This window comes from Artemia sp. Qi Xiang Cuo, chromosome 7, assembly GCF_049724085.1.
Source record: "Artemia sp. Qi Xiang Cuo chromosome 7, ASM4972408v1, whole genome shotgun sequence".
Lineage (NCBI taxonomy): Eukaryota > Metazoa > Arthropoda > Branchiopoda > Anostraca > Artemiidae > Artemia > Artemia sp. Qi Xiang Cuo.
In genome coordinates, this window is record NC_142800.1 from 13660496 (window position 1) to 13688324 (window position 27829).

At 36.2% G+C, this 27829-nt stretch overlaps 1 protein-coding gene across 1 annotated transcript in view; it reads left to right on the forward strand.

Annotated features, from left to right (window-relative positions):
* Ppn (proteoglycan-like sulfated glycoprotein papilin) overlaps positions 1-27829 on the forward strand; it is a 264027-nt gene that overhangs the window by 176736 nt on the left and 59462 nt on the right. Inside the window, exon 34 of the mRNA XM_089091753.1 lies at positions 8296-8423. Coding sequence (XP_088947879.1) covers positions 8296-8423 — 128 coding nt within the window. The remainder of the gene's footprint in view (positions 1-8295; positions 8424-27829) is intronic.

Sequence of the window (27829 nt, forward strand, 5' to 3'; positions counted from 1 at the left end):
ATTTAAATTATTTAAATAATATTATTTAAATAAATATTATTTAAATATTATTATTATTATTATTTAAAGCAAACATTTTTAGCAACATAAATAAGTTAAAAATTAATTATTAAAAAGAAAAAGAAGATCACTTTCGGCCAGCGAAACGAATTTTTGATGTTTTGTGCAAAAATGAAGTGAACTGAATATTCAACCACATGAGCACATTTTTAATCAGGGGACGTATAAGAAGTGATAGTAGACATATAACAGAAAAACTGTATAAATTTGGGCCCTTCCTCCTGGAGAGCTGTCCCAATCATTTTATCTCGAGGCAAATGGAGATTTTCAAGTTGGGAGTGTCTATTTCGTCTTCGATACTCGGATGCTGAAACGGTGTCAGACTGTCTTTCGATCAGTTAAAAAGGGCGCTAGAACATACAAATTTTCAGTGAATAGGCCCTTTCCCAATAAGACTAAATCCAAACAACCCTTAAAACGTGTATTGTAGCGGAGGAGCGCACTTTTCTCGACTGTTGCAGGTTTAGATACAGTTTTTGACTACTGTAAAACTTTTTTGATTTCTTTTTACCACTTTAAAATGGTAAAGCTTATTTCTGCTCAATACTCAAACCAATTAAGCCTAAGAGTGTAGCCCTTTTATATTAGCAGCACATAACAGCTCTAATTCACCTAAAGCCAACAAACCTGCCCATAATCTTGCTCCATCTCAATGCATTCAGAGCTATCTCTCACAACGTCACGACGTTTGCTACCTCTCACAACGTTACAACTGTCTTTGAAATATTCTTTCACCCTTCGCCTCTTTCCCCCTCATTTAAGTATGTTTAGATTCTGTCTGGAAAGGTGGACTCTTTTGATGGACTCAGCACATCTCAGCACATCTTCCGCAAAGCTGGACTCAGCACATCTCAGCACATCTTCCGCAAAGCTGGACTCAGCACATCTCAGCACATCTTCCGCAAAGCTGGACTCAGCACATCTCAGCACATCTTCCGCAAAGCTGGACTCAGCACATCTCAGCACATCTTCCGCAAAGCTGGACTCAGCACATCTCAGCACATCTTCCGCAAAGCTGGACTCAGCACATCTCAGCACATCTTCCGCAAAGCTGGACTCAGCACATCTCAGCACATCTTCCGCACAGCTGGACTCAGCACATCTCAGCACATTTTCCGCAAAGCTGGACTCAGCACATCTCAGCACATCTTCCGCAAAGCTGGACTCAGCACATCTCAGCACATCTTCCGCAAAGCTGGACTCAGCACATCTCAGCACATCTTCCGCAAAGCTGGACTCAGCACATCTCAGCACATCTTCCGCAAAGCTGGACTCAGCACATCTCAGCACATCTTCCGCAAAGCTGGACTCAGCACATCTCAGCACATCTTCCGCAAAGCTGGACTCAGCACATCTTCCTCCTTTTCACAGTCTTCTGTCATGAAATATAATCAAATAACTGCCATTATTTTGGCTTTTAGTATTCTTATCCTAGTTCTATAGTTTCAACTGCGAAAAATGCCGTGCCCATTGGCTGTTCTTATATTTTATACTTTCTGCATCTATACCTTCATCACTATACTGCTATCCAGGTAAATACTAGCGCTTGAAGTCTAAGGACACAAAAGTCTCTGTTTTTCTGCGGCTAGAATTTGTGGTATGGCCATAAAATCAGACCAGACTAAATCATTTTCCCCTGTTAGTTCTGCAATTATTTTAATTTTGAATTGCCCCTTCCCCCCTCCAATGCCACCAAACAAACACGATTGCCCGATATAATTCACTTTATCGTATTTTCTCTGAATGTCCATCAAGATGAAAATTGTATTGGCTCAACGGGCCGTTTTTAGGCGTTGGCTTATCATAGTTATAGTGGATAGTTGGATACCCCTTATACCTTCTAAAATTACGCCCTTCTAAAATAACGCATGAAATTTATTAGCGTAATTTTTCCATTAAAAAAGAAACAGACAGTTTATCTGGTCTAAAATAAGTTATTACAGTTCCCATAGAACATTGGAGGACCCATCTTAAACTTATTTCCCCAGTGATGAATTTCATGCATATTAAAACTTCCAACTGTACTCTATTAGTTCCGTGCTCCCTAAGCTGGAAATATAGTCGATAAATCGTTTGCAAGAAAAAGAGAAGCGGAAGTGCCTATTTTTTAAGGAAAAGTTACTCAACTCTGACGGAGAAATGGAAAAATAAAACGTTAAAGCGATATGAATATTCTAGTATAAACTGCCTATGAGCTATCAAAATCAATTTTTGAAACAAATAGACTTGGGGAAATAGGAAAAACGTGCACTTTGTCAATTTAGGTACAATAATATTTTATTTCGAAAAAAATGACTATGACAAGCTCTAAATAATTCAGAGTCGTGCTTTTATTTTTTTATTCCCGCTTCGGAAGATTGATTTTAAAGACAATGAATGGGAAGGAAGTGCAGAGATTGGAATTTTAGGACATTGTTTAAAACAAAGTCAGAAGTCCACAGTTGATATGTTTTTTGCTAACTCAAACATCTGTTGTACATCTTAATGTAGAGGACAAGGGCAAATCCAAGATTTCTATTAAGGGGGGTATGTTTTGAAGGGGCAGGGGCTACAAAAAACTTCATAACATGTAAAAAATTGTTTATATACATTTTTGTCTTTTTTTTTATTTTTTGAAAAACATAACCATTTTGTTAAAAAATAGTTCAAATATCATATAACAGAAACTCTGGTGTCGACACAACCCCCCAGGGTCCGGGGTAAGGCGTTGTAAGTTATGCTCTGGGGGCATATATGGTTCTTATGGAAGGGATGCTCGCATAAACTTTAAAGAGGGCTCATTTAGTTGGAAATTGAAAGTTCTAGTTCACTTTTTAAGAGTCAAAAGATATCCGAGGGCAACTAGCCCCTCCCCCACACACCCTTTTTCCTCAAACCCGTCCGATAAAAATTTTGAGATAGCCATTTCGTTAAAAACAGTTCAAAGGTCAGATGAAAAACTCCAGTGTCGATGCAACCCCCGAGGGCCCGGGGGCAGGCGTTATACGTAATACTCTAGGGGCATATATGGTTATAATGGAAAGGATGCTCGTTCAAACTTTTTTGCTCGTATAAAATGGCCATTTTTTTCAAAATGGTTCAAAGATCATATAAGGAAAATTCTAGGGTCGACACAATCCTTCAGGCCTGGGATAGGCGTTGTAAGTTATGCCCGGGGTATATAAAGCTGTTATAGAAGGGATGATCGTATAAACTTCAGAGAGGGCTCATTTGACTGGCAATTGGAAGTTACAGTTCAATTTTTAAGAGCCAAAAGAGATCAGAGGACAACTATTCCCCCACGCCCCTTTTCCGCCAAATGCATCTGATAAAACTTTTGAGATAGCCATTTTGTTAAAAATAGTTCATAAGTCAGATAACAAAAGCACATTCCCCCAGGGCCAGGGCTGGCGTTGCAAGTTATGCCCTGGGGGCATATATGGCTCTTATGGAAGGGATGCTCATATAATCTTCAGAGAGGGCTCATTTGAATGGAAATTGAAAGTTCTCGTTCAATTTTTATGGAGTCAAAAGAGATCTGAGGACAACTAGTCCTCCCCCACGCCCTTTTTTCCGCAAACCATCCAATACAATTGAGAAGGAGGCGATACCCAGACTCTTATTTGTAGTGATTTTGTTCGTTTCAAGCTTGATTTGCATATTCAATTTAAGTTTTACTCGTTTTAAGATTTATTTGTTCATTTACATAAGTATCTATTTATGTTTGTTTGTATTGATTGGTATTTAATTTCTGTTCGTTTTTGGGTTTCATTTATACTTCAATAGCAAAATATTTTTTTTTCGTTTTGAGCTTGAATTGTATATTCAATTTAAGCATTACTCGCTTTAGGATTTGTTAATTCATTTATATTATTACTTGTTGTATATTTTTTTGCTATGATTGTTTATTTAATTTCTGTTTGTTTTCGGTTTCATTTATTGTTTAATAGTAATTTCTGGTCATTTTGAGTTTGAATTTTAAAAGGTATTTGTATCTGCTAATCTTAAGTTTAAAATGGCCTTTACTTTTCTTTGATAAACTTCTTTTTTTGGGAAGTTTTTTTTTTAATTAATATGTAAACAATGGGCAAAGTTCATAGATTGCAGCCGTTCCCCCGGGGACTGTGGGGTTCAAGTCGTCCTCAAAGACATAGTTATTAGATCTTTCGACTATGCTGAACAAAATGGCTGTCTAAAATTTTGATCTGGTGACTTTAGGAAAGAACGAGCGTGGGAGGGCACCTAGTTGCCCTCCAATTTTTTTTCGTCACTTAAAAAGGACACTAGAACTTTTAATTTCCGTTCGATTGAGCCCTCTTCCGCAATTCTACGACCACTGGGTTGGTACGATCAACCCAGGGGAAAAAAAACAAACAAAGACGCATCCGTGATCTTTCTTCTGGCAAAAAAAAAAAATCCACAATTTTGCAGATAGGAGCTTGAAACCTCTACAGTAGGGTTCTCTGATACCCTGAATATGATGGTGTGCTTTTCATTAAGACTTTATCACTTTTAGGGGGTGTTTCCTCCTTTTTTCAAAACTAATGCAAGTTTTCTCAGGTACTCTTTTAACTACTGATGGGTATAACTAATCATGATAAAACTTATATATTTAAAATCAGCATACAAATTCGATTATTTTGATATATCTATTTATATCAAAATTCCATTTTTTAGAGTTTCGGTTACTCTTGAGCCTGGGTCGCTCCTTACTTACAGTTTGTTATCATGAACTCTTTAATTAGGGTTATGATCTCGAGAAAAATTTTACAAAAATACCTATTAAATTTGATAAAAATTTAAGTTGGACATTAAATCTATTCCTGGGAACAACCTTACCATGGAGGGTAACACATCCTTAACCTTAGAGCGTAAGCCGAACTTTGCAAATGTTCTTCCTGAGATTCAGGACATATTTTAGACACATACCTGCATTGAAAAAATCTTTAAGCCCAACAAAGAGGGACATACTTAAGTAGGATGTATATTCCAAGAATATAACTTCAGCTACAAATTTATTTCCGAAACTTTTGTTAACATAGTTCTCCAGCTTTTAAAGCTAGCAAAAATCTTTTTAAAATCGGATTTTATATCACGTTAAACAACTGTTGCCAGCTATAAATGAGTCAAAATTGCAAATGGCAATTTTTACGAAAAAAAGCAAGAAACACAAAACATATTTTGGAAAAACACAAAAAGCAGGCAAATTATATGAAAGTAGGCGTAAGCCTAGAATTGGGGCTGTTGAGAAGGAAAAATGTCAAGAAAACAATTCTTACTTCATAATATACAGAAAAACTGTACTTAACACATTTAGACTGCAATTCCACAGTGCCTCACCCCAAACCACCCTAATGTGCAAATATATAGCCCGAGTTTTATATTTCCCATACATTTGCCATGTATTTTGCCATGCGTGACTCTTGTTTCCATCCGTGTGCCCTTAAATTGAATCAACTGTGACGTAAGAAACGGGAAAATACAGGAAAACATATAATTTGGGTGATATATTTTCAAATTATGGGGGGGGGCGTAATTTGAGGGTAATGCGTTGTAGGATTTTAGTCAAAATGTGTTAACTAAAATCATTATGCATATTATGAATTTAGAATTGTTTTCTTAACGTGTTTCCTTCTTAACAACCCCAATTCTAGGCTTATACCCGAAAGAAAAAAATACAGGAAAGAGTGTAAAACGCTTGAGGTGGGGATATGGCGTGGGCAACCCAATAAAAATGAACAATTTAGGGAAAAAATACTTGGGGTAATAACTAATAACTTGTTCTTGAATTAATCTCGGCAAAGGTTTGGCTGTTTTTAGCGCAGCTTGGTAAAAATATTTTCTTTACCTTCGTTCTAAGCCGACTTGGACCAGTGTATTTTTTGCATTATTATGACCACCAACAAAACTAGCTCTGACACTATAAAGCTGAGAGTAATTTTGGAAATAGAAACTCAAGGGAAACTTTTTTTTTTTTTTTTTTGTATCATCAAATAACTATAAAGATAAAAATAAATTATAATTAAAGCTTATCTAAATAAATTTTTCTATGCAGTAAACAGAAGACAAAACCAACATAAAAATACTGACTGATTGGAAAGATAATCATATTCTTTGCACTTACAGAACATGTCAACAATATTAAATTGATCTTAGAGAATGAAAAGAAACATAAAAAAGAAAACATAGTGAAATGGAAGATTCAGATTCTAAGTTTCGATTCCTTATTAAGTGTAGATTTACCAATTGAGTTCTTAAATGTAAATAAATCACTATTTAGCTCTTAAAAATTACATTGTATGCTTGAATTGTTTTTACCGATTTTTTAACCTTCACTTTTTCCAAATGTCTTTTAAAACCAATTTATATTTGTTTCCCTTATGAAATTTGCATTAAATAATCAGGTTTTATCTATTTAGTTTGCTCTGAAAGAAGAGGTCACTCTTTCCTTTGATCTATTCTTTCTTTCTTGCCCAATATCCCACTTACTATGAAATTTCAGGTACTTTCTATTCTTTCAAGGCTCTAGCTCTTGAGAAAGCATCAATGAGATAAAAAGTTGTTAGAAAAACTAAAAGTGGCCTAGAAGATTTCCGGGCATATTTTAGAAAATAAAGACAAAGGATTCTTCATGTCGATTAGGAAAGAAGAATTGAGAAACATATTTGGTGAAGAAGGAAAGCAGATCAATAGTATATAAAGGGAGAAAAATATTACCCCGTCTTTTTCCGTGTAATCGAAAATCGTAATGGCAACGTGTAATTTTAACATTTCCACTTTCAAAAACTTTCAAGTTTTAGATGATTTTGCAGTCAATAAAATAAACTGCCAATATTATTTAATATAGTTTGAGGGAGTAAATCGACAAGAAGTAGAAAGTAAATTTTGGGAAATAAACTTCAAATTTGATTGAGCTTCCAATGCTCTTTAAATATATTGAGGCAGATGATTAATAAAGAATAGAAAGTAAACCTTGGAAAGATTCCAATTTGAATGAACTTTCAATCATTCATGTAAAAACTAAAATGCACATTTAATTTATTTAATGTACCTTGAGGCATAGAATCGATGAGAAATAGAAAGTGAATTCTCCTTATCCGACTTCTGATTTGAAAAAAATTTAAACCTTAAAGAATATATTTGATTGTGAACATAAACTTTTGTTATTATATATTTGTTACGTGGCCTGGAATGATGAAAAATAGAAATTAAGTTGTGAAAAATAAGTCTTCGATTTGAATATAAGTACTGTTACTTAAATACTACTAAGAAATAACAGCAAGACCCCTTTTTTTTCAATATTGGAAATGTTTTCAATCTCAAAAAACAGTTTTTTTTTACAACCCTTCTTCATAAAAAACGTTCGTCCAGCAAAGAGAGAAATACAATTTGTCTTTAGTGGTGAACTAAAAAATTTACCTAGATTTAACTTATACAATCGATCGGAATATTTCAAAATGTCAATTTAATGATTAAAAAAAAAAAAAAAAAAAAAAAAAAAAAAAAAAATCACTCAACAGTGTTATGTTCATAAGCAAAAGTGAACTCTAACTAGAAAATGCCAAACAGCTCACGTGAAAAAAAGAATATATAGGTAAATATGAGTGTAAGGGAAAGTGGCTTAGTTTTTAGAGTTTTCATAATTATTTTCATAAATTTTTCTTATAATAAGTTTAAACACTGGCTAGATCATACCAAAACATAATAAAAAAGAGTACGGGTTTTTTTATCTAGTGAAGAAAGTAGGATACTTAAGGATTAACCCCTCATTTGCTACTTGATAAAATAGGAGTAATTCCAGAAAACCCCCCTTTCCCATTACAAGAGAGCTATGATTGGTTGTCTGCATCCTTGCTTATAATTTTTTAACTTAAAATGAAAAGAGAGGAATTTTTGGGGTTTCATTGGAAGTCAGCTACTAGCAAAAGTAAAAGTTTAATCATTCCACGATAAAGTACAAAATCCAGAATTCTAAAATTAAGCAAAAGCTAATTCTTTATTTGCTGAATTCGGATTTCAATTGAATCTCTAAGTTTATTTGGGTCTGTTTAAAATTTGTGCAAGTAGGAAGAAGATTTTGCCCTTTAAGCATCTTTTATTCGCATTATCATTGAATTTATAATTAGCATACACAACTAGTTAAATATAATTGGATAATTAGTATAGTCCTATTTAATTGCATATTGTCATTACCATGACAGTTTATATTTAAAAGAAACTCATTTTTTATTAATTACTCCTTTCCTATCGAAACAGGAGTGCCGCCACGAATTGTGTTTGCTGAGCCTCAAGTAAGTGCAGAGGAGGGTAATTACGCAACATTGAAATGTGACGCAAGAGGTCTCCCATTACCAACCATTGCTTGGAGAAGAGGAGACCAAGAGGTAAATGATCTTATTTCGACTTTTTTTGTAAATAATTTTCCTTTTATCGAAAGAATTTTACTCATGTTTTTTTTTCACATTTTCATCAGGATTTTATTCAGACCTTTTGCATAGATTTGTTTTCCGCTTTTGGCTTGAAGTTTAGAATTGTTGGTCTAATTCAATTTTTTTTGGGCGTCCAAACTGCGGACTTGAAATCCATTAATTCTGGAAGCTCTTTTCAAAACTTAGGGTTTAACCAATGTATCTTACCACATAGGTTTTATGTCCATGCTATTTATTACAATACTTTGATCTCAAGCAAAGCTGATAGATATTTATGCATATATTAATACTTCTAATGGAACAGTATCAAATCTTATTTGATCATCAGACGGTTTAAATTTACATAAAGTTCCTACTTGTAGTTTTATGACCGATGAAATAAAACGGAAAACTAGGATAGGAAAATTATGAAAGGAAAATTGAATGGAGATAAGGTAATTCCGATCATGGAGAAAATATGATTTGTTGATTAAGCTTGAGAAGCCAAACTGTCAGACCTTGTCATAATTGGGGTAATAAGGGACATACGGATTATACGCATAGAAAGCATATGTACGAATTGCGGAGAGCCGATTTCGCCTTGTTTTAGTTTATGTATAAAACGATTAGGATTGACGACATCTCCCTCTCCCTAATTATTTATATTAGTAGATTATTAGAAGAGACTCCAACTCCCTCCCTTGCGGAACATATAGCCATTCCGAAACTGCAGCTCCATAATAAGAAAATTAGAATAAGAAAAAGGAACGGGGTCCTGTTTTAACGGTTTTTGTACTATTCGCTTTATTCACGTTATGCCCCTAAATCAAGAATCCTTATTGCAGTTATTAGCTAATTAAGACTAGCCACGACCTCAATTAAGACAGCGCATCATCTTTGTAGAAATTGAAGGTTCAAAAAGCTAAGCATCACTTGTACATATTTGTTGGAAGTTTTTTCTTCATTATGAACATGATGAGTAAATACATGAATAAAGACTTTCCATTAAAAATAAGTCAATAGAGTCAATAAGTCAATAGTCAATAAGTCAATAGTGGAGATTATTATAGCTTTTAGTCAGATAAAAGTAGTTCGAAACTATTTTAGTCAGGTCACTTTTATTCGCGCGTCGTGGCAAAGCAGAAAAATAAAATGGTAGCTGGAAAAGAGCTCAGTTGTGAATTTACCATAAAGCATATTTGTGTTTGTCAGGATTACTGTATAAGCCATTATTATGTAAGCCAACAGTGGTGGTTGGCATGGGCGCCCATAGACTGAATTTTAGGGGGGGGGGCTTATCTGGTCCAATCGGCACTTCCAGTGCTGTATAATTGAAATCTCAAGACAAAATATCATAGGCAGCGCGATAGCGCTACCTAAGTAAAGAGTGATGTGGGCACGGTATATTGTTTTTTTTGTTTTTTTTTTAGACCAGGGCGCTTCTTATAGAAAGTAATGTCATAGGAACGTTAAAAGAGCTCATGGAGGGCAACCAGATCCCCCTCCCTTACGTCAATCACTTCCCCAAACACACCCAATCAAAATTTTGAGATAGCCATTTTGGTCAGTGTAGTTTTAAGGTCTAGAGATTATGACTTTGAGAATGATACCCTCCCCCCACCCCATAACCCTCAGAGCAAGGGTTGTAAGTAATGCCCTGGGGGGATATATGTTTTTTTAAAGAAAGGGTGGTCGTATAAACCCCATAGGGGGCTAATTTGATTGTTAATCAGAAGTTCTATTTGCCCTTTAACAGTCAAAAGTAATTGAAGGTCATCCCCCCCCGTATAGCCCTCAGGTCAAGGGTTGTAAGTTACGCCCTGGGGGCATATAAGGTTTTTATAGAAATGGGGGTCGTATAAGTTTCAAAGAGGGCTCATTGGATTGGTAATCAGAAGATTTAGTGCTGTTTTTAAGAGTCAAAGTGATCAGAAGACAAATAGCCCCCTTCCACACACACACGTCGTATTTTCCAGAAACGCATCTGATAGAAATTTTAAGATGGCCATTTGTTGTCGTAGAAACTTCGAAAAGGGCTCAGTTGGTTGGTAATTGAAAGGGCTAGTGCCTTCTTTAATAGGCAAACGTGATTGGAGGGCAACCACCCCCCACGTCCATCATTTATCCAAACACTTCCAGTCAAAATTTCGAGATATTTATTTGGTTTGACGTAGTTTAAAAGTCCGGAAATTATGTCTGAGGATGAGAACCCCCTCACAGTCTTCAGGGCAAGAGATGCAAGATATGTCTCGAGGATATTTATGATTTTAAGGGAAACAATGGTCGTTCAAGCCTCGGAGGGGGCTCTCTGGATTGGAAATCGGAAGTTGAAGAGCCATTTTTAAGAGTCAAATTTATCGGAGGGCAACTATGCCTATACCCACATCATATTTCCCCCCAATGCATCCAATAGAAATTTAAGATAGCCATTTTTTCAAAAATAGTCCAAAGATCTCATAACATGGCTTTTGGGGTTCAAACAACGCCCCAGATTATCGGGATAAGGGTTTTTAGCTATGCCCCGGGGGTGTAAGGTTTTTATGGAGAGATGGTCTTGTAAACTTTAGAGGAGGCTCATTTGATTGGAAATGCATACTTCTAGTTCTATTTTAAGAGTCAAACATGATGGAGGGAAATAGCCACCCTTCTCCTCCCTGATATCCTCTTTTCCTTAAACACATTCAATCAAAATTGCGAGACAGCCATTTTGTAGCCAATAGTCCGAAGAGCATATTTCAATGTCTTCAGTAATCAAATATAAGAAATATTTAGGCGGACGTTGAACTAAATCAAAACAAACTATGAGCATGTGAACTTTCAAAAATGTGACAAAGCAATATCTCAAGAACAATTTGTATTACTAAGCTAGATGCTTATGAGTAAGTTGTGGGGGATTTTGAACTAGCCAAAAGGCACTATGTGTATAATTTTAGTACTACAACTGCAGTTATTGTAACTAATGACGCTTAGAGTATTGAGGTGAAACTTTTAGGAATATTTTAAGGGGTGTTCCAATTAAACGAAAAAAACTGTATACATGCAGGTTTTCAAAAAGGCATATAAGCAATATCATAGGTAGCACTACTCTGTAATAGCTAGAAATATCATTGAAATATTTAAAGACGCTAATTTGATTTAAAATTAAAAGTTCTAGGGTCCTTTCTAAGAGTAAAAAGAGATTGGAGGTCAATCAACCTGTCTCTCAAGCCGATTTATTTCCCAAACACATCTAGTCAAAATTTCGAGACACCTATTTTGTTCAGCATAGTAAAACGGTTCAGCAACTATGTCTTTAGGGATATTGGGCATGTCAAACCCCTACAATTATGCTAAACTATGGATTCTTATAGAAAAAAAAAATAAAAAAAATATTATTATTTTGTTCATGAAAATGACTTTGTCAATAAAAAACGAACAGAAAGTCATCTAAAAAAAACCTTTTCCACAAAACATGCTTTTCAAAGAAAAGTAAAGAAATCCATTAAGCCAAAAATGGGCAGAAATAAAGTCAAGTAATCATCCAAGCGTAAAACTACCTCAAATCACTATCAGTAAATAAGTGAAACTAAAAAATTAACAGAAATTAGAATAAATAGCCGAGTCAAACACGAAACGAGTAAAAATTAACATTAGTGGGGCTAATAACCCCCATGCCTTTTCAAGACCAGAGCATAATTTGCGCTTTACTGAAAACAGTATATGTTTAAATGTTTTCACTTTTTTACTTAAATAAGTAAAAAACTTTTTTTACTCATTTTTTCTTACCCATTTTTTATTTTAAGGAATAAATATCAGTATAGGTTAACTATACTGACATTCCACGGTCATTTTTTTTCAGTAAAGCCTAAATATGTTCTGGTTTTGAGAAGGCATGGGGGTTGTCAGCCCTAGTCATGTTAAGTTTTGCTCGTTTTGAGTTTGACTCGGCTATTCATTCTAATTTCTGTTCGTTTTGAGTTTCATTTAATTGTTGTTAGTGATTTGTTGTATTTTTACGCTTGGAAGATTATTTGACTTTATTTCTGCCCCTTTTTTGGCTTAATAGAGCTCTTTACTTTTCTTTGAAAAATTATTCTGTGTAGAGTTTTTTAAATTAATACAAATATATGACACCATTATTCAGCCAAGGGGGGCTGGAAGCCCCCCCCCCCCCCTTGCCTCCCCTTATGGGCGCCCATGGTGGTTGGCCATATAGAGCGTGAGTTGTGCAGTCCTTTTTTTTCGTGTTCTGTAGTAGTATTTTATAGTGTTTATAAAAAATTATGAAAGATACTGTCAACATTCGGCACATGCAATTTTTTGTGTTCTGATCAGTAGGGCTACCGTATGAACTTTGGAATGATATTTATCTCCCGTTTTCAATACGTACAGCATTTATCCTGAAGAAATTTTAGTGTTCTGTAATAGTGTTTTTGTAGTGTCTATGGGAAATTTTGAAAGATTATATTTCTTACTTTGGACACACACACATATTGTCATATGTTCTGGTTCAGTAACGTAAGAAATCTGGAAGAGTATTTATTTTCTATTTGGTCACACACATCGTGTCTTCTGAAGGTCTTTCTATTAGCCTTCAGTGATAGTTTTTTATAGTGTCTGTAGGAAATTTTGAAAAACATCATTTTTACTTTGAACACACACAGTATGTCTTGTAATCTAGTTCAATGTTATAATGAATTTGGAAGGATATTTATTTTCTACTTCGGTCGCATACAGCGTATCTGCTAAAGGTCTTTTCTATACTGTTTCACTTGACTATCGCAGGAAACTCAGATGTTTATTTCGTACTTTAAGCACCATTTTTTAAAGTGTTCCAACCTTGTTATAAAATAGCTATAACATCTTTTAGAATTAATCTTTCAGTCCTGATTCTGTCTGGGAAAGGAGATAAAAGATTAAGTCCGATGACAATCTATTTTTAAGCTAACCTTCTCGTGTATATTTTATTGCTACTAAAGTTAATTGAGGTCATAAGTCCATTCCTCAACTTCGAGAGTTGATTGGGTATTTCTGATCGTTCCTCCTATTGTTTTTCCCTCTCTTAATTGAATCTTAAGCGTCTTTATCATCGGGCTCGAGGTCTTAGAAAGTGATTGTAAATTGGAATCTCATTGAGTAACACGGGAAAAAGGAATATTTTGGGAACATGCAATCAGGATCTGCCTGTTATTTTTATTAGAGCCCTGCCCGAAGAGCCTCGGGATCTATCAGACAAGTTATTTTAATATTTCATTCCTAAATTTTCGCTATTTGCTTTCCATCAGTTTTTCTAACGATGTAATTTTTGATAATGTTAACTATTAAGTTAACATCATCAAAGTTCAACTCATCGCAAATCAAAAGGGCTGAACACAGAAGGATAAGTGATGTATGCTCTATAGGGATTAGCATCGTGTATTGATTATCTACTCATCATGAGTATCATCATTTAGTAAATCCTTGCCTTCACCCTTATTAAATCTTACCTTAATATTAATCCCTATTCGTATTTTATTTTCGTTGTATGTGCATCTTGGATTTTATCTGGGTGAAATATCAGGTTGGAATGTAAATTATACCTGGTGGGGTGAAGGTAAGTCACAGTTAAAGAATGTTTTTGCTTAATTTCAAATCATTTTTACATTTTGACAACTGTTCTGTAATTTTTGACCCTTAAGGCCAACAGTCACCCAGTCCAGCTGCCCTGTTAAGGACCCCGGACTTAGAACTCCAGACCAATACTAAGATCTTTGGTGGCTTACTTGACTTACTTGACTTAAAGCTCCTGATGGTGGTCCAGCGTAGAGAGAGATTTGACTATTCGCCTCTCTTTTGAACGGTCCTGCGCAAGCCTGACTGCTTCGTGAAGATCAGTACCGGTCACGGAGAGGTACTGGGTAAGGTTGTCCGTGCGTCTGAACCGGGGTCTTCCACGGGGGCACTTCCAGCCATGTTCAGTGGGATCAAAATTGTAAAGTGCACTGGTGAGTGCTTCTGCTAGCATGCGAATTAAGTGGCCGAACCAAAGTAGGGTTCTTACGGCCAGCGAAGAGAATTGGGCGTCTGATACGTTAGTGTCAGCAGTCGGGTGTTTTGGACGAAGTCGTACTACTTGATCCCTTCGGTTTGTCTTGATAAGGTTGTTTAGGCCACATCTATGGCATCACGAACAGAAGCAGCAGCCGACCAAGTTTCAGCATCGTAGAGAAGGACTTGCGTTACGATCGTGTTGTAGATCCCTATTTTTGTTTTTCGGCTGATGTTGGGCTTTAACCACATGGAATGGCGCAAGCGAGCCGTAATAGACGCGGTCTTAGCGATGCACAACTGTAATTTCATTTCAATTGAGCCGTTATCCGAGACGACAGATTCAAGGTAAGTAAAAGACTTGACAACTTCAACAGTGTGCCCTAATACGTTGAATGCTGGTAAGTTGGCGGAATTACCTGCCGGCTCGATGATCATTATTTTGTTTTCTGCCAGCTAATATGTAGTCCTAGTTTCTGGGCTTCTTCCGACAGTGTATTGATGGCTGCCTCGCGTTCATCTGCAGAAGTGCATATCATGTCAATATCATCTTTGAAGTCGCAATCAGTTAGGGCTCTATTGTCATATTTCAGTCTGAATCGGAGCCGATTTTTCGTTCGATCCATGACATGATCAATCATCGCGTTGAAAAGTTCAGAGCAGCAACACAGCCTTGCCTTAGACCAGTATCTATTTCAAATAGTGGGCTTCGGCGACCATTAGCCTGGACAGAGCTTTTTTTTTTACCAGTGTAGAGTGCCTTGAACAGGTGGCAGTATTTATCATGGAGACCCGTTCGTCGTAGTATCAGCCAAAGAGACTCACGGTCGACCGAGTCGAAAGCTGCTTTAAAGTCAACAAAGGCAATATATGCTGTGCGCTGGAATTCACAGACTTTCTCGACGACCTGGCGAATGGTGTATATCTGGTTGGTCATGAGTCTGTTGGGCATGAAACCTGCTTGCTGAATCCGGTGGCACTTACGGATGAACTGGATACTTCTATCAGGCAACATCATGGCAAATAATTTGAAACGAACTGACAGGAGGGTGATTCCTCTGTAGTTCGAGCAATCGCTTCAGCTGCCTTTGCGCTTCCACAGAGGAAGGATTATCCCCTAATTCCAATTTTCAGGTATGAATTCGGTTGATAAGACGAGGGAGAACAGTATTTGCAGCCAAAGTAGCATTGTTGGTCCTCCAAACTTTAGCAGCTCGACGGTGATCCCGCAGGTTCCTGGTGCCTTGTTGTTCTTCATTCTCTGCAGGGCATTTCCTATCTCCTCTGTTGAAGGAGGATCAGGCTCTGGTAGAGTTTCACATGTTGTTTGCTGAGTGAAACATAAAATCGCGAAGAAGAGAAAACGAGGACAATAACAGCCAGTGAAAAAATTAAACAATTATGCAAATGTTTTGGTCAAGACCTCCATTTTACCGTTCTCAGTGCAGAATAATATCACTAAAAATATAAAAAAACAAACCTTAAAACAAACACAAAACTAAAAATAAGATGACTCTTTCAGAATAACGGTGAAAGGGTAACTGAATAAAAATACAAACTAAATGGCATTTCACAATTTATATGCTGAATGGAGACAGTTAGGTCGGGATCAAGGTCGATTCTTTCGGCGTTTAGTAGCTTTGCGAAGCGCTCATTCCATCGATCAAATTGCGCACTTTCATCTTTTAGCATTTCGCCAGAGACGGATTTAACTGCGCCTATCTTTGGTGGTTTCCCCTCGCTAAGGTCTCTGATATGCTTCAAAAGCGAAATGATGTCACCTTTTCGTGCCGCATCTTCTAGCTCTTCAGCTTTTTTACCAACACATTTTTGTTTATCACGGTGAATAACTTTGTTTGCGATCCTGTTTAGCCGTCTGTAGGAGCGCATTTTTGTTTAGCCGGCTTCTTTGAATGCATCTCGCATCCAACGGTATTAGTGGCAACCTCTACTACACCGTTTTTATATGTCTGCCAGAATGTGTCCGAGTCAACAAGGGTATTCAGGCATTCAAACCTATTCTGAATTTCAACTGAGTACTTTTGGTGGAATGTCTCAATTTTTAGTTTCTTGGTTTCCAACTTTGGCTGACGTCATTCTGAAGACTGGCCTTTAAGCGGAAGTTTGCGACAGCTAATCTATGGTCAGTATTCCCTATCTCATTGCAACGATATGTTCTACAATTCGTAACTGAAGAGCGCCATCTTTGGTTTACTATGGTATAGTCGATCATCTTTCGCGTTTACCCGTCGTTGCTATACCATGTTGGTTGATAGATGTCTTTCCTGTGAAAAAGGGTGTTGACAATTACCAGTTCGTGCATAGTGCACAGCTGCTTGTTGGTGCGTAGCACACAATAATCTACATCTTTCTATGCTTGTGATTGAAGCGGGCAGTGAGTAGTCTATCCGATATTGGGTTGTCGGATATGAAGTATTTCTTCGCCTCCTTGTGGTAAAATCTTTCGTCGATAGCATAGAATAATTTGTTCGTATAAATATGAATAAAGATTTTCCGATATGACATTATCGGATAATAAAGAAAAAATAAAATGACATTAAAGTTGTTTGCGAAAGAAATTAAAAAACTGATTTTCTTTGCACCGAGCGAAGCTCGATACCCTGTAGCAGTAATTATAGATAATAAAATTATTATATTCAAGAGAACTATTACAGAGAAACTAAAAAAAAAAAAAAAACTACAAGCTCTTTGTAAGTGCTAAACAATTGGCATTTTCAAGTCAAGTGGCATTCGTGGAGCTGGCTCAAGAACCAAATCAATAATCTAAGTAGACCTACGGTATACTTTCTAGGTTCTGTTTTTCCGAAAGCTGTTGGGTATGAAAGAAGAATGATGTTTATTGCGGACAATATTGTTTATCTTAAACAATATTGTTTATCTTAAACAAATAATAAAAAGAATTATTCTCGTTCGCATTTTGTCTAGTTTTCTAAAAAAGTGAAATTTATTTATTTAAAGATTAATGTCGCATAATTTGTGGAGTTCTTATCTTTATTTCCACAAATCCGTAGGATTTTGTAGCCCTTTGAATGTAGTTACGTGGACTTGAACTTTGATTAATTCAGGCAAGGGCTAGCTGGTTACACTTTTTTTTAAATTGTTAGTGGTCATTTGATTTTATTTAAAGAAAATTGTCTAAAGTGAATATCTCAGTACTGATGGCATTAGACTTGCTCATTTTATGACTAAAAAGTTCAGGTTATTAGTTAAAGTAGTATATACTCCTGTAGAACCGACTGACGGAGATACTAGTGACTCAGAAGAATTTTACTTACAGTTACAGGAACAAATAGACAGGGTCCCAGGCAGAAATATGATGTTTTTACTCGGAGATTTTAACGCCCAGGTTGGTAGAAATAGGGATAGATGGTATCCTAGCCTAGGTAAATTTGGTGTAGGCAAAGAAAGCAGTAATGGATACAGACTTTTGCAATTTTGTAGGTATAACAATCTAGTTATAACCAATACAGTATTTGGTCATAAAATGACCGTAAGTTAACATGGTATTCGCATGTTGGTAAGACAGCAAACCTTATTGATTATGTTATTGTAAACCGAAGACTAGTAGGATCAATACAAGATACTAGGGTATATAGGAGTGCTGTTATAGATGCTAAAAATAAAGATTACCATCTAGTAGTGTCTAGGGTTTATTAAAAGCAGAAATGCCGGAGGGATAACTACCTCCCTGGAAATTGTGATGTTGGTAGACTCCAGGATAATAATTTGAGTGAAACTTTCAAGGAACAGTTGAATACTAAACTTAAGAGTTGAAAATTTGATAATGTGGAAGATGGTTGGAATAGTCTTAGAAAAATAATTTGTGATGTTGCTGAAGGTGTCTTAGGGAAAAAAGCTAGAACTGCAGCTAAGAATATTAGTGAAAAAGCTTTATGTTTGATAGAAAGGAGAAAGGACTTGTACAAGAATTACCTTAGTGATAGATCATATGAAAACAAAAGGAATGTAAAGAAAGTGGAGAAAGCATTAAAATATGAACTAAGGAGGTGTGAAGTGGAGGTCATGGATAAAATTGCCATAGTAAAATATTGTACTGGCATGTTAACAAATTGAGAGGGAGTAGTCAATGTGGACTTGGCCCAGTTAAAGATAGGAACGGGGCCGCAATTAGCGATAAGGAAAAAACTAAACAGAGATGGGCCGAACATTTTGAGAATTTGCTTAACCGAGATAAAGTTGAAGGAAGAGATATAGAGGAAAATGTGAAGGAAGATTTGTTTTGTGAGGAGGAATTAGCAACAGTACTAAAAGGACTAAGAAATAATAAGGCTCCAGGTGCTGATAGGGTGGTAAAGGAGTTTCTTTGATATGATGGCTCTGAGGTTAGAAATAAGGTACTGAAGATTATGAATATGATTTTTGAAAAAGGGGAAGTACCTAATGATTTTAGGAAAACCTTAATTAAGCCACTTTATAAGAAAGGTGATAAAACAGAGTGTTGTAATTATCGAGGGATTAGTCTGGTCTCTGTTGGTAGTAAATTACTTAGTAATATGATACTTTTTAGACTTAGAGATGCCGTAGACAAAGTTTTAAGAGAAGAGCAGTGCGGTTTTAGAAAAGGTAGAGCACGTGTCAACAAAATTTTCACTCTTAGGTTAATAATTGAGAAGTTCCTGAGTTTTCAAGCACCTTTGGTCCTCAGTTTTATAGATTATGAGCAAGCGTTCGATTCTGTTGATAGAAGAGCTTTAGTAAAGATTTTATCCTTTTATGATATACCAGACAAATATTAAAGTGATTAGTGCTATGTACGAGAATAACACTGCTGCGGTTAAGGTAGGAAATGAGGTTAGCAGCAAGTTTTGTATTAAATCAGGACTTAAGCAGGGTTGTGTTCAATCCCCCTTTATATGGACTATTTTGATGGACTTTCTTTTAAGGAGCACAGGAAAGGCAATGGGAGACCACAGAATCAAATGGGGAGGAAAAAGTGTCCAGGACTTAGATTATGCTGATGATTTAAGCATCCTAGAGGAAAGTGTGAGCAAAATGAATGAAGTCTTAGAGGTTTTGCGAGTTCAGGGTGCTAGTATTGGTTTGAAAATTAATGTTAAGAAGACTAAGTCACTAAGGCTAGGAATAAGTGAAGATGAAAAGGTGACGTTGGGTAATTAAAAGATTGATCAGGTGGACAGCATCACTTACCTGGGTAGTATTATTAGCAACGATGGTGAGAGCAGTGAAGATGTCAAAAGTAGAATAGCCAAGACTCAGGGTGTTTTTTCAAAGTTAAAAAAAGTTTTGAAGAACAGGAAGATAAGTTTGCAAACCAAAATTAGAATATTAGAACCTATACTAATGACAGTGGTCAAATATGGCTCTGAAGCATGGTTGCTTCGAAAAACGGATGAAGATTTGCTAGATGTTTTACAAAGAAATTGCTTAAGGTTTGTTCTGGGTACCTGGCTGACTGACCGTATTTCAAGCAATAGGCTATACGAAAAATGCGGTTCAATACCGCTCTCTAGGGCTATAATGAAAGAAAGGTCGAAGTGGCTAGGGCACGTTGTGCGGATGAAGGATGACAGATTGCCGAAGATTGTTCTTTTCGGCCAATCGTCCAGGGCTAAACGGAAAGCAGGTCGTCCTCGTCTGGGGTGGATAGACGTCATAAAGAAAGATTTAAAGGAAATGGGAACTTCATGGGCGGGTGTAAAAAGGGAGGCTTTGAATAGAATGGGATGGAGGAGGAGCGTGCGTATCTGTGTTGGCCTCAGGTGGCCTGGTGCTGCGGTGAGTTGTTAGTAGTAGTAGTAGTACTGAGACCAACCTTGGTTTGCCGCTTAGAATGTGTCCAATGGTTCAGCCAGCTAATTCTACAACTCAAAACCAAATATTTAAATTTCATAAAAACTAGTGGAATTGCTTATTCTAGACAAAATATTGGTGAAACAAAGGATAGATAAGATTTTATTTTATGACATTTTTATTGTAAACTTAAATCAAATCAGATGAAACACAATTCTATTATTTTTAGTTATTAAGTTAAGCTTTAGGTTATTTTTAAACTGTCGTTCAAATGGCTGAATTATTTACAAACTAGTACTTGCAATAGTTGCAATAATCTCGAATGTTCGACCTTACTTAGCCTGGGAAAATCTTGACTAAGTTTTTGAAAATTATAAGAATTTTGTTACTCTTTGAATATATTTACGTGGGAATATACTTTGATCAGTCCAGTCGAAGGTAGCATAACAAGTAATAAGAGTTTCCTATAACTACCATTGTTCATTTTGATGTTGTTTTTGTTTATGATGTTCTTACTTTATTTCCCAGCCGGACATGACTCTATTTGATGTCTTCTCGTTTAAACAGCCATGTCCATTTTTGGAAACTGGAAAATCAGCTCTTCATATCGTGTGAGCTAATTCTGAAAATTTCAGATTGCTGTAATGACTTCATTAATTATTTGCATTTTTGGAAACTGCAAAATCAGCTCTTCATATCGTGTGAGCTAATTCTGAAAATTTCCGATTGCTGTAGTGACTTCATTAATTATTTGCATTTTTGGAAACTGCAAAATCAGCTCTTCATATCCGTGTGAGCTAATTCTGAAAATTTCAGATTGCTGTAATGACTTCATTAATTATTTGCATTTCATGCCGCGGAATCACTCATGCGGAATCACTCATGCGGAATCACTCCCCTTGCTCCTTTACATCCCACCTTTCTGTGCCAATTTTGCTCCTTCCTTACATAGCTCCGTTTCCTTATTAGCACTTTCCAACAGCTTTGAGAGATGGGGCTGAAAGATCCCGATCCTTAGCATGTTGATGATGCCCCAGCACTTGCTGCTTCATCTGCTAATTTATTACCTGTAATCCCAGATTGTCCCAGCGCCCGTGTAAGTATAATCTAATATCCGTTGGATGCTAGTCTGTTTGAGGCTTCAAAGCATTCCAACTCACCTTTTTACCCTTTCTTAATTTTCCAAGAGCCTTGAGGCATTCTTGGGTATCAGTTAAGATAAAAATACTTCCCCTTGTGCTTTCTTGATGCACAACTCTTAGCTGTCTCTTTTACCCCAAATATTTTAGCCTTGGGGATTGCAACAAATTCTCTTAGTTGATAAGTTGTTATCTCCTCATTCTCTATAACATTTCTGTTCTTCTCTAATATCTCAACCATTTCTATATGTTCATCAGAACATTTGATTATTTTTCTGAGGCAGCACTATCTCCCCCTCCACCAATTTCTGCCCTTTATGAAACTCTTTTTTGCAGGCATTTACCCCTTGTTCTTAACAATGCAAGTTTAACCACTTAAGTTTCCTAACGTGGGGAATTCTTGTCCTAATTTCTGAAAATTCAAAAAATTTTATTGCTCTTTCAATATACTGTACCATGCTATCACAAGACTGTTACTATAGAGCTAAAACAGGTAACTCGATAAAAATATTTCTTTTTTAAGTCACAATCATCCCAGAAAAAAAAGAAATGATAATCATTCCCAAAACATCCCCCTAGGATCAGGGGTGTCCTGAGGCTCATTTTAATGGAGGGGGGGTTCTTCGTAAATTTTACCGAATCACTACCTGATTTATGCCGAATTTTCTGCAGAAATAAAAAATTTTGCTAAATTTCAGCTTATTTTGCAAAATTTCTGCCGAAATTTTCGCCTTCGGCAGAAATTTTCACCGGCGCACCCCTCCTCCCCCCTCAGGACGCCCCTGCCAAGGATATCCAAAAGCAACTAATTAAGTTGCTTAAAATGTCTACACTAAGCTTCAATTAAGTTACTAGATTAATATTTATAAGTTGCCGCATTTAGAATTTACATAAGGATTACATTAAGATACCTTTTTTGGGGGTGGGATTGCCCTCTTTTTAAATTGTACAAACTCTTTTATGCTAATCGCTTTTGATAGGTATAATTAGACCTACTAAGATCTCATATTCGGGGTTGATACAAGGGTTTCATCTTTCTGAGACTTGGTGTGAATTAACAAGGCTCGCACTTTATTCATCATTCATCCATGAATGGTTTTGTGATAATCTAAGAATGTTGTCCAGGCTCTATGCTTTTGGGAGCTTTTGCAATTGTGATAAGAAGGGATGTTTAACATTGCCAGTTAGGACATGCTAGGGTTAATCTCGTTATACTCAGGGGGAGGGGAACTTGAGGATGTTTCCCCCCAGAAGGTCTAAAATTGCCCTAATTACAAGAGTAGAAGGGTGAAAATACCGATGGGGTAGCCCAAATTTTGTTGGTAACTCCTCCCAACCATCGATTCTCTATTCACCCCGACTATATCAAATTATTTATTTCAACATTTCTATCAAACAGTTCGTGGTAACGAACTGTAAGTAAGGAGCGACCCGGTTCAATAGTAACCGAAACTCTAAAAAACGGGTTAGTAATAAAAGTTTTATCAGGTTTAGTCCTACCTATCAAAAGTTACGCGCCTGAGAAAATTTGGCTGGTTTTCGAAAAAAGGGGGAAAGACCCCCTAAAAGTTATAGAACCTTAATGAAAATCATACCATAAGATTCAGTGTATCAGAGAACCCTACTGTAGAGGTTTTCAAGCTCCTATCTGAAAAAAATGTGGAACTTTGTATTTTTTGCCAGAAGAAAGATCATGGATGCGTGTTTATTTTTTTTTATTTTTTTTTCGGGGCTGATCGTATTGACCAAGTTGTTATAGAATATCGTGGGAGGGCTCACTGGAACGGAAATTAAAAGTTCTAGTGCCCTTTTAAAGTGACCAAAAAATGGAGGGCATCTACAGCCCCTCCCACGCTCATTTTTTTCCTAAAGTCACCCGATCAAAATTTTGAGATAGCCATTTTGTTCAGCATGGTCGAAAATATAATAACTATGTCTTTTTGAATGACTTAATCCCCCAAAGTCCCCGGGGGAGGGCTGAAAGTTATGAACTTTACCCAATGTTTACATATAGTATTGGTTATTGGGAAGTATACAGACGTTTTTAGGGGTATTTTTTATGGTAGTGGTGGGGGGATGGGTCTGGGGTTATGTGGGAGGATCTTTACATGGAGGAAGTTTTCATGAGGGAAGGGACATTGCTATGAAGGGGGCGCCAGATTTCCCAGCATTATTTAAAAAAAGATCAGAAATTATGTAAAAAAACAACAACAAATTTTTCAACTGAAAGCAAGGAGCAACATCAAAACTTAAAACGAACAGAAAATATTACGTATATTATTGGGTTCGCCCCCTAGTCAATAACTCGCTCTTTAAGCCAAAGATTTTTTAGTGCTGTTATAAGAGCTATTTATTTCAATTAACGGCCTTTGTGATTAAGAGGTCATTTTTAAAGAATTGGAACAAAATTCGAGCTTTAGCATAAAGAGTGAGGTATTGACTAGGGGGCGAACCCCCTAATATACGTATTAAAAATATGTGAATATAGAAATTCGTTAAGTAAGTTAATTCGTAATTTACGTATATTTATTACTAATAAAAACGTTCGTAAATAAAATTAAACAACGTTCGAGAAAGCCATTTAACCAAATAAAAGTAAAATTAATATGCAAATTTGATGTTGATTAGTCATGTATGGTGAGTCAAAATCAAAGCCTGAATTTATTCAAAAACGTTCAAAAACTAAATAAAAAAACAAGTTTTTTAATGAAAGTAAGGACCGACGTTAAAACTTAAAACGAACAGAAATTATTCCGTATATGAAAGGGGCTATCCCCTCCTCAATGCCTCGCTCTTTACGCTAAAGTTTGACTCCCACAACTCTCTTTTTTTAAACAATAAAAAACTTTAGCGTAAAGAGCGAGGCGTTGAGGAGGGGACAGCCCCTTTCATATACGGTATAATTTCTGTTCGTTTTAAGTTTTAACGTCGGTCCTTACTCTCAGTTAAAAAACTTTTTTTTTTTTATTTAATCGTATCAAGTACAAGTTAGAGATTAAAAAAAAATCAGTGTTGCCTAATAAGGAGAATTCTCATTTGTGTTTCCTAAAAATTCGAGGCTTTTCTACTGCTTAAATATACTTGCGTGGGAATGTATTTTAATTGATCCCAGCAAGGGGCCGGCTTGATAAATAAAAAGTAATATAAATTTTTTATGGCAGTTATTGCCTATCTTAAACAGGTAGGATTCATGCAGTTACATGGCTACTATTAATGACATGGCTACTCGACTAATGACTAGACATTAATTTTGTAGCCCCCCTATCCTCCCAGAAAATAAACAGAATTAGCTTCGTATATTTAAAAGTATTTAATTTAACTCAATGCAGATTAAGCTTTAAAGTATCTGGATGTTAAAAATAATTTGATTGAAGTATCTAGAAACACACTTAGTATGTTTCTAGATACATAGGTATGTTTATCTAGTATCTATGTATATCTAGTAGTGTCAAGGGTTAATTTAAAGCTGGAATATCGGAAGGGTAACTACCTCCTGGAGAGTTATGATGTTGATAGACTCCAGGATGAGAATTTGAGAGAAACTTTCCAGGAACAGTTGAATACTAAACTTCAGAGTTTAAAATTTGATAATGTGGAAGAGGGTTGGAATAATTAAAAAAAAAATAATTTGTGAAGTTGCTGAAGGTGTCCTAGGGAAGAAAGCTAGAACTGAAGCTAAGAATATTAGTGAAAAAGCTTTATGTTTAATAGAAAGGAGAAAGGACTTGTACTAGAATTATCTGAGTGATAGATCATATGAAAACAAAAGGAATATAAAGAAAGTGGAGAAAGCATTAAAACACGAACTAAGGGGGTGTAAAGTGGAGACCATGGATAAAATTGCCGATAGTCCAGATGATGTAGATAGACAGAAAAAAAGTCACATATTGTATCGGCATGTTAACAAATTGAGAGGGAGTAGTCAATCCGGACATGGCCCAGTTAAAGATAGGAATGGGGCTTGTCGCAATTAGCGAAAAGGAAAAGACTAAAGAGAGGCGGGCCGAACATTTTGAGAATTTGCTTAACCAAGATAGAGTTGCATGAAAAGATATAGAGGAAAATGAAAAAGTTTGTGATACCTTGGATGTGAAGGAAGATTTGTTTTGTGAGGAAGAATTAGTGACAGTTCTAAAAGGATTAAAAAATAATAAGGCTCCAGGTGCTGATAGTGTGGTAAATGGGTTTATTAAATATGGCGGCTCTGAGGTTAGAGATAAGTTGCTGAAGATTATGAATATGATTTTTGAAAAAGGGGAAGTACCTAACGATTTTAGAAAAACCTTAATTAAACCTCTTAATAAGAAAGGTGATAAAACTGAGTGTGGTAATTATCTAGGCATTAGTCTAGTCTCTGTAGGTAGTAAATTACTTAGTAATATGATACTTTTTAGATTGAGAGATGCTGTAGACAAAGTTTTAAGAGAAGAACAGTGCGGTTTTAGAAAAAGGTAGAGGATGTGTTGATCAAATTTTCACTCTTAGGGTAATATTTGAAAAGGGCCTGAGTTGCCAAAGGCCTTGGGTCTTCAGTATTACGTAGTACTCACAAGTGTTCAACGTTACTGATGAGACAGCTCTAGCGAAGGTCTTACTCTTGTATGGTATACCAAACAATCACGTTAGTGTGATAAGGGCTATGCTAGAGAATACTACTAAAGCGGCTAAGGTAGGAAATGACATTAGCAGTTCGTTTTGTATCAAATAAAGAGTTAAGCAGGGTTGTGCTCTATCCCTCTTTATGTGGATTTTTTTATAGACTTTGTCTTAAGGAAAGCCCAAGAAAGGCAACGGGAGACCACGGAATCAAATGGGGAGAAAAAAGTCTCCTGGACTTAGATTATCCTGATGATTTAAGCATCTTAGATGAAAGTGTGAGCAAAATGAATGAAGTTTTAGAGGTTTTGCGAGTTCAGGGTACTAGAATAGGTTTGAAAATTAATGTTGTAAAGACTAAGTCACTAAGGGTAGGAATAAGTGAAGATGAAAAGGTGAAGTTGGGTAATGAAAAGATTGATCAGGTGGGCCGCTTCACTTACCTTGGTAGTATTATTAGTAATGATGGTGGGAGCAGTGAGGATGTTAAAAGTAGAATAGCCAAGGCTCAGGGTGTTTTTTCACAGATAAAAAAAGTTCGGAAGAATAGGATGATAAGTCTGCAAACCAAGATTAGAATATTAGTAGCTACAGTGATGACAGTGGCGAAATATGGCTCTGAAGCATGGACGCTCCGAAAAGCGGATGAAGATTTGTTCGATGTTTTCCAGAGAAATTGCTTAAGGGTTGTTGGGTACCCGGCTGACTGACCGTATTTCAAACAATAGGCTATACGAAAAATGCGGTTCAATACCGCTCTCTAGGGCTATAATGAAAGAAAGGTTGAGGTGGTTAGGGCACGTTGTGCGGATGAAGGAAGATAGATTGCCCAAGATTGCTCCTTTTGGCCAACCGTCTAGGGCTAAACGTAAAGCAGGTTTTCCTCGTCTGGGGTGGGAGCACGTCATAAAGAAGGATTTAAAGGAAATGGGAACTTCGTGGGCGGGTGTAAAAAGGGAGGTTTGAATAGATTGGGGTGGAGGAGGAGCGTGCGTAGCTGTGTTGGCCTCAGGCGGCTTGGTGCTGCGGTGAGTTTTTAGTAGTAGTAGTAGTTGTAGTTTAGATACTAGATACTTAGTATATTTCTAGTATGTTAAACATACTTGTTTGAGGAGTTTAATTAAAAGTTTCTTAACATAGGACAGTTGGACTCCTTGTAAAAAATCTTTTGACTGACAAAAATTCAGTTCTTTACACTTGTTTAACATTTTACTTAAAAAAACAATGAGGTGGAAATAAACTTTATTTTTTTATTGGCTTAAAATGTCACACAAAAACAAAGAAGAACCAATCATGTTCTAAAAAGGCGGGGCAATTTTGCTTTCCTTTCTGACATTCATCTAAGGAATAATTGGATTCCCTTGTGGAAACATACGTCACAAATGTATACCAACGAAATTAAAGCACACTTTTTACCAAGAAATTGTAAGAAAGCAGTTTCTCTTTCCTCTCTGATTTCTTTTAAACATTTAGATTGAGCTTTGAAGAAGGAAAAAAAAATACCATGAAAAAGGCCGATTGGATATACGATCGTTAAAGATGTTTTAACGTTTTGCAACTTAACTTAAACATACAAGTTCAAATTAAAATTTGACGTTCCTTTCATACGCTTCTTTTTGTGTTCTTTTTAATTTTGTTAAGTATCCTAGTATTTTAGTTCGCGAACTTCAGTTCAGAATAACCAACTAAGAAAGAAACCTTTAATATTTGTTGTTTTTGTAAGTGCACGCTCTCAGCGAATGTCAAGGTCGATGTTGTTGTTGTTGTAAGTGCACGCTCTCAGCGAATGTTATGAGTTTCTAGAAATAGAAAACAGCATTTGTTGTTGTTTTGGCCATGTGCATAGCC